At 50.1% G+C, this 7,500-nt stretch overlaps 1 protein-coding gene across 1 annotated transcript in view; it reads left to right on the forward strand.

The window, feature by feature from the left end:
- Positions 1–4,298: 4,298 nt before the first annotated feature.
- LOC134095320 (polyamine-modulated factor 1-binding protein 1) overlaps positions 4,299–7,500 on the forward strand; it is a 33,956-nt gene continuing 30,754 nt past the window's right edge. Inside the window, exons 1-4 of the mRNA XM_062548769.1 lie at positions 4,299–4,577; positions 5,222–5,269; positions 6,099–6,128; positions 7,414–7,500. The exon at positions 7,414–7,500 is cut by the window's right edge and continues 36 nt beyond it. Of these exons, the coding sequence (XP_062404753.1) occupies positions 4,299–4,577; positions 5,222–5,269; positions 6,099–6,128; positions 7,414–7,500 (444 nt within the window). The remainder of the gene's footprint in view (positions 4,578–5,221; positions 5,270–6,098; positions 6,129–7,413) is intronic.

Consider the following 7,500-nt stretch of genomic DNA (forward strand, 5'->3'; position numbering starts at 1 on the left):
TTGTTTCACAATATAGCTTTTTTTAATTAGGCGAGATTGATTAAATTGCATTGATTCGGCGTCCTTATTAAAACGAACCTACCCACCCCCTACTCGTTCCCTGCCCCCCATCCCCCACCCCCTTCACTGATGTTATTTTTCATAATTAATGGCACTCCACTCAATCTGCCATTGTGTAAGTATTTGTGTGTGTGTGTGTGTGTGTGTGTGTGTGTGTGTGTGTCTGAGTGTCTGAGTGTGTGTGTGTGTGTGTGTTTGTGTATTTGTGTGTCCATGTTTGTGTGTGTTCGTTGATGAATATGTGTATGTGTGTTGATGACTGTGTGTGAGTGTGTGTGTGTGAGAGTGCGTGTGTGTGTGTGTGCGCACGAGAGACTGTGAGTTTGTATTAGTGGGAGGGTAGCGTATTCTGTTCTGGAGGTGAGCTTTGTCATTATTTATTGGGTCGGCTGTCAGAGGCTGCTGTTGTGACGGCTGCTTTATGAGTGTGGGGTTGTGCACACTGATGAGTCCTGTGGGGATTGATGAGCTCGGTTCAGCCCACAAGGCACCAGCAGCACCAGTAGCAGCAGCAGCAGCAGCCCTGCAGCTCACTTGGAGACGGGACCACGTACCGCCGGCTCTGTCAGGGACCTCATACATCCAAACACGCAAACAGAACTCTACACTACCCTCCACACACACACACACACACACACACGCACACGCGCGCACACAGATCACGTTCTCGACCAACTCTCTCTCTCTCTCTCACTCTGTCTTTTCTGTTTTCTATCTAACCTGCTGTCTAGTCTATCTTTCCCTATCTTTCTCACACTAACAACTGCACCCCAGTTCTCATCTTAATTCTGATTGATGACTCAGTTCATCTTGTGCATAACTGCCCCCTTTGCCCCCTCCTCTGCCACCACCACTAACCAGCTCTCTACACACCACGCACCCCCACCCCAACCCCCCACTTTGCCTCCACTATGAAAATGATATTAGAAACAAAATGAGATTTGAAATTTTATGTTTGACAAGCGACTTGATGAAAGGGTTTCATTGCAGAGCCTGATCCATGGAAATTTTATGCTAATAATACTGCTGGCCAAGCGATCTAGTTGGAAATTAATCAGTGCTAGGGCTGAGAGAGAGAGAGAGAGAGGGAGAGAGAGGGAGAGAGAGAGAGAGAGAGAGAGAGAGAGAGAGAGAGAGAGAGAGGAAGTCTCTATAAACACCGCCACCCACCCCACCTCCCCCTGCCTCCTGAATCTCATCAGAAACAGCCATGGGGTGTTGTCTGTCTGATGAGGTCGGGGGAGAGAAATAGGGAGTTAGAAAATTACACTGCAGCTTAGCACTGATTGATGCAGTAATGTATGCAGCCATGCAGCGCACCAGTGTAATATGGATTAGGTCTCTCTCTCTCCCTCTCTCCCTCTCTTTCTCTCTCTCTCTCTCTCTCTCTCTCTCTCTCTCTCTCTCTCTCTCTCTCTCTCCCTCTTTCTCTCTCTCTCTCTCTCTCTCTCTCCCTCTTTCTCTCTCTCTCTCTCTCTCTCTCTCTCTCTTTCTCTGTCTCCTCTCTCTCTCTCTCTCTCTCTCTCTCTCTCCCTCTCCTATCCTCACAGGCCCTATACAAGATGGACAGAATTACCCTTTCCTCCTTTACCACCTCCTCCTCTCTTTCCCCTCTCTCCATCCCTCACTTCTCTCTCTCTCCATCATCTCTGCTTCCCTTTTTTTGTACCCTGTGCAGTTCATTCTGCTCCATCAGTCTGGTTTACTTTTGCCCTGCTTGTGTTTGTGTGGCTGTGAACGCCTCAGACTGTTATAGACATGCTGGACACACCGAAACACACACACACACACACACACACACACACACACACATACACACAGTCATTCATTCCCATCCTCCCACACATGCAGGGGGCAGGAAACATCAATGCCTCGCCGTCTCTAATGGAGTCATTATCAGATTTCAGTCCTTTTAAAACAACACAATTAGTGGCGTTGTCTTAATGATGCTCGCAAGGTAAATGCAAAGCAATCCGTTTGCAGAGCCCACTCCGCCGCCAGCTCCCCCGTCCTCTGCCGCTCGCACAGAGACCTCCTCCACAGGGCCTGCAACCAGGAGAATAAATCACAGAGGAAGTTAAATCACAAAACCAATATGTGTGTGTACTTCTGTGCGTGTGCGTGTGTGTACATGCCCGCCTGTGTGTGTGTGTGTGTGTGTGTGTGTGTGTGACTGTGTGAGACTGCCGGCATGCATCTGTATTTTTTTCCCCCTCCTCAACCGTGTTACAACTCTGTGTGATTTATTATTTTTACCCTGCGAGACATCTGTTACATTGCTCCTTATTTTTGTAATGCATCATCAGTGGGGGGAAAAAAATAATATTATCCCATCTCAGATATTGTGCTCTGGAGGCTAATAATCTAATGTAGAGCTGGTGTCATTAAACTGCCATGCCGAGGCTGCAGGCACAGAGAGAGGTTGCTCTGTGCTGTTGCTAGTTTGTCTGGGTGTCCATATTGTTGAGTGCCCCGTGTTTTGTGATTGTGCGCGTGGGAGTGTTTGCGTTTGTGCATGTTCTTAGATTAGATTTGCATTTGTGTGCCATTGGGTTGTTTTCATGCTGACAAGACCATAAACACACTATAAATAAAGTAAACTCACTATAATTAGATTTTAAGTGTGTTAACTGCAGGAGTTGAACCCGTGACCCCCCTCTCGCTGCTAGAGACATCTGCCTACCGTGGCACCAAGAGAACAACTGTGTCTCTGTGTGCCAGTTTGTCTGCCTGTTTGTATAACTTTTATAGTGTTTGTGTTGCATACCCATGTGGTGTGTGTGTGTGTGTGTATGGGGGTGCTCAGTTTATGAGTAGCGCACCTCAAGGACTCTCTCACAGCCCCCGTACTGTGTTTGTGTGTGTGTGTGTGTGTGTGTGTGTGTGTGTGTGTGTATGTGTGTGTGTGTGTGTGTGTGAGCATGCGTGCGTGTGTGTGTGTGTGTGTGTGTGTGCGTGTGTGTGTGTGTGTGTGTGTGTGTGTTTGTGTGTGTGTGTGTGTGCGTGTGTTCCCCCCGTGGTGCGGTACAGTGTGCGAGCCAGCGGGAGGCGCTGTGTGAGCTGCGTGAGCGGCAGGAGGAGGCGCGGGCCCAGCGGGAGCGCGAGCAGCAGGAGGCCCACACACACCTGCAGCAGCAGCGCGCCACCACACAGCGACTCCGCCAGCACCTGGAGAGCGCGCACACACAGCTCCGCGACGCCGAGGAACAGGTGAGAAAAAAAAGTGGAAAAAAAAAGCAGCAGAAATCCAGTGCCAAGCCTGGAACGACGGCTGAATGAGACGTTGTGTGTGGTGTTGGTGTTGGTGTTGGTGGTGTTGTTGTTGTTGTTGTTGTTGAACTTACCCCCTCTGAGCCCCCGTGCCCGCCCCTGACTGTGCCCGCTGTGTTGGCAGAGCTCTCAGAGGGACGCCCAGCTGCGCTCCCAGGATGCCGAGCTGGCGCGGCTGCGGGCAGGCCTGCTGGAGGCCGAGGCCGCGGCGGCCCAGGCGGAGGTCAGGCTCCTGCCGCTCTCGCGCTCCCTGGAGCTCCAGCAGCACAAGTACCAGGCCTGCCTGGGCAAGATCGCCCAGCTGGAGAGCAGCCTGCAGGCCAGGGAAGAGGACCTGAAGGAGGCCAGGGCACAGGTTAGCGACGCCGTGCCACCTCTTGTCCCGTCCGCCCACTCGGCGCTCGCCCAGGAAACGTGAAGCGGAGCACGATAGTCGATATTCCGCCCGAGAGAGAGAGAAAAGCAGCTCTGTTTACTCTCGTCGCTATTCAAATGAGATGCCTCGTTGATACGCTAAAGGTCACGATCTTACTTGAGACTGTCAAGTGCACAGAAGCTAAGCACCAGCGCAGTATATTGGGAATGACACTGATACATGAAGCGCTAAAGCTTCCATGACGCTACTGCACACAGTTCATCATAAACAACATGCATGAGCTACATACTGACAGTGCGAATGCAATACTCACTCACTCAAGCATGTTTTTGCAGGTTATAATACGCGGCATTGAGAGGGCTATTTTATTTGTTTTCATACTCAAATATTTATGATGTTTAGCAGATGTTTACAGTAATTTCCCGCATATGTGTGTAAGCCGCAGGACATTGTTTTATTTATTAAGTTAAAAGAAACAAAATCATATGAACTGCCCCCCTGTATTAACCTCGTAGCTGAAGAAATGTTACAAAATCAATGAATAAGCTGCGGCTAATAGTCGGGACATGACGGTAACCTATTCCAGATTAGGATGAGTGTTCTGTATGATGCCATGCTGCGCGTGTCTGTGCCTTGGCAGGTGGGCGAGCGTGGCGAGGAGGCGCTGCGTCTGCGTGCCCAGGCGGTGGCGCTGCAGAGCGACCTGAAGGCCCAGAGCGCCCAGCTGGAGAGCGGCGACGACGCACTGAGCGCGCTCAGTCAGAGCCTGCGCCACACGCAGCAGCAGCTGACGCACAGCCGGGAGCACGCGCACGAGTGTGAGATGGTCATCGCCACGCTACGACACAGCGCCGCCGACCTGCGCACAGAGGTGCGCTCACACACACACACACACACACACACACACACACACACACACACACACACTCGCAGCAGCAGCTGCAGCACAGCCGGGAGCACGCCCACGAGTGTGAGGTGGTCATCGCCACGCTCCGACACAGCGCCGCCGACCTGCGCAGACAGGTGCGCTCACACACACACACACACACACACACACACACACACACGCACAACTTATTCTGTCAAGTTTCTTGAGGAGCATTGAATTAGGAATGAAATGGAATGGAAATGTGGGTATAAGTCTTTTTTAAAAAAAAAAAAAAAAGAACTGTGGATGTCTTTCTCAAAGTATGATATATGCAATAAAAATATCAAGATCAACGGTCACAATCTTACAACAAAAATGCAGAATCTTACAAAATTACAGGAAGTAGAGGTCTCACGATCATTAGTTCATATGGAAAAAGTCTGGAATGTTATTTGGGAAAAGGACAGGCGCTAACTGTTACAAACACTAGCATTCTTCACGATGCACAATATTCACATTTATCAGTCCAGACCTCCTCTGCTGGAGACATGAGTGTGGAGTGTTGTGTGAGGTGTGCACTTGCCTGCTGCCCTGTACTGTACATCCATGTGCACTTTGTTCAAGGCACCTGTGTGTTTCCGTGTCAGGTGTCCCCCGGCGGGAGGTGTGTGTCGGACGGGTTCACCTGGCCTGTGGTGTGTGTGTGTTGTAGTGCGGATGCACCGACACAGCTCGGCACCAGGGCAGCTTTGTAAGGCTCACAGCACACTGAGTGTTCGCAGTGATCTCTATTGATCCGCGGGACATCGATCGGCATCCGCTCTCTCAAACTCACCCGGCAGACACTCACAGGTGTGTGTGTGTGGATATCAGAGGAAGAGAGAGAGAGAGTGTGTGTGTGTGTGTGTAGAGGGGGTTGGTTGGTGCCTGCCAGCGATTAGGGATCTGGGGGTTTCTCTTTTTGGCACGATGGATCTGGATTAGAACAGTTAGCTGCTGAGATAGAAGGATTGGTGTTTGTGCAAGACTGAAGTTGTTTGTGTGTGTGTGTGTGTGTGTGTGTGTTGGGGGGATGGGGGGGAGGCCGCTGACAGGGTGGCAAGGCAACAGGGGGAGCGCAACAGCTTGGTGCACGGAAGAGCTAAAGTGGAAAAGCATGCTGTGAGAGCGCGGTGGCACTGGTGTTTGTGTGTGTGTGTGTGTGTGCGTGTGTGTGTGTGTGTGTGTGTGTGTGTGTGTGTGTATGTGCGGTGCCACTGGAGCACCGCCGCCTCCATCTGCTGGAGACCACAGGAGGTGTCAACCCACCGCTGACCCACACACACTCATCCCTCCATCACTCACTCACCCTCTCTCTCTCTCTCCCTCTCCCTCTCTCTCACCCTCTCTCTCTCTCTCTCTCTCTCTCTCTCTCTCTCTCTCTCTCTCTCTCTCTCTCTCTCTCTCTCTCTCTCTCTCTCTCTCCCCTCTCTTCTCCATCTCCTCATGTCTGTGTGTCTCTTGATCCCTTCTCACCCCCTGCAGCACCTGTGTCCTCCCCCTCCTGTGTCTCCTGTACACTTCTCTCCATTAGCGACTTACACACACACACTCATGTACATGCAAACACACACACGCACACACACACACACACACACACACACACAGATGCACATGCACATGCAAACACACACATCATGCACACTATTGATTCCTCTGTTCTCATGCAGACCCTCAGAGCCCACACCACCTGGCCTGGGTTTACATCTGTCTCCCACAACCGTCATCTACACCAGCCCCCACCCTCCACACACACACACACACACACACACACACACACACACACACACACACACACACACACACACACACACGCACAGTATGCCACTGTGTTGAGCCTGTGCGTGCGTGCATACGTGTGTGTGTGTGTGTAATGTATGTGTGTTTGTGTTTGTATGTGTGTATAGCAGAGCAAACTTCTTCATAGTCTTCTCCCTGTCTGCAGAGAAAGAAGGCAGAAAGTGCTAGAAAGAGGCGAGGCAGTTAGACGCCAGAGAGAGGAGCGATTGGGTTTAACAAGCCGATCACGCTGACGCTGATGCGCCTTGGCTCGCCTCATCAGTGCCACCTGATTTTACGGCATCGCCGCGTCTTCATCCTCACCAAGAGCACAACTCTGCTCTTTTACAAGGCTTTGTGAAGCTCCGCTCAGATGCCAAATAAAGTTTGTCTTCTGCAAGCGAGCGGCGCCAATAAAGAACTTACAATGCTGGAAAACAAAGACAGATGCTTGTTTACTTGTGTGGACATGCACTCATAACCCAGCAGCCCATTGATGAATATTTGATGACATTCACTGCCGGGAAAAATGATCCTGTCTGGTTTGAGAGCTTATTAAGCTTTATGTTTAAGTTTCTGTAGTACTGTATAGATATATTGAGATCAGTAGATATACAGACATGCACAGTATTAAACCTGGAAAGATGTGACAAAGAGTTTTGCGCCATTAAAGTTGGGTCTGTGAAGAGGGAGGATGATTTCTAGGCCGATCATTTTGCCATATTGCTGTTTTGAGAAGTGTTTCCAAAAAAAAACAAGTGAATTTCACTTGCCAAAATTGCCAACGGTACAGGAAAATATCAATTTACAATGACTGTACAACATAAAATACTCTGCCATAACAAGAAGAAATATCTTAAAATATCTTGAAATATCTTACATATCAATAAAAGAACATCAAACATGTTGCCTTGGTTTAAGATGTCATCTTAAACCAACCGTTTGCAGTGTAACCAAAGCTTCTCAGTTTGACTGTGTGTGTGTGTGTGTGTGTGTGTGTGTGTGTGTGTGTGCGCACCAGGCTGAAGAGCAAGAGGAGGCTGTGGTGAAACTCCAGGCTGATCTGTCGGTGTACAGAGCTACTCACACACACCCCGACACGGACTAC

Source organism: Sardina pilchardus, chromosome 11 (assembly GCF_963854185.1).
Source record: "Sardina pilchardus chromosome 11, fSarPil1.1, whole genome shotgun sequence".
In the NCBI taxonomy this organism is placed as follows: domain Eukaryota; kingdom Metazoa; phylum Chordata; class Actinopteri; order Clupeiformes; family Clupeidae; genus Sardina; species Sardina pilchardus.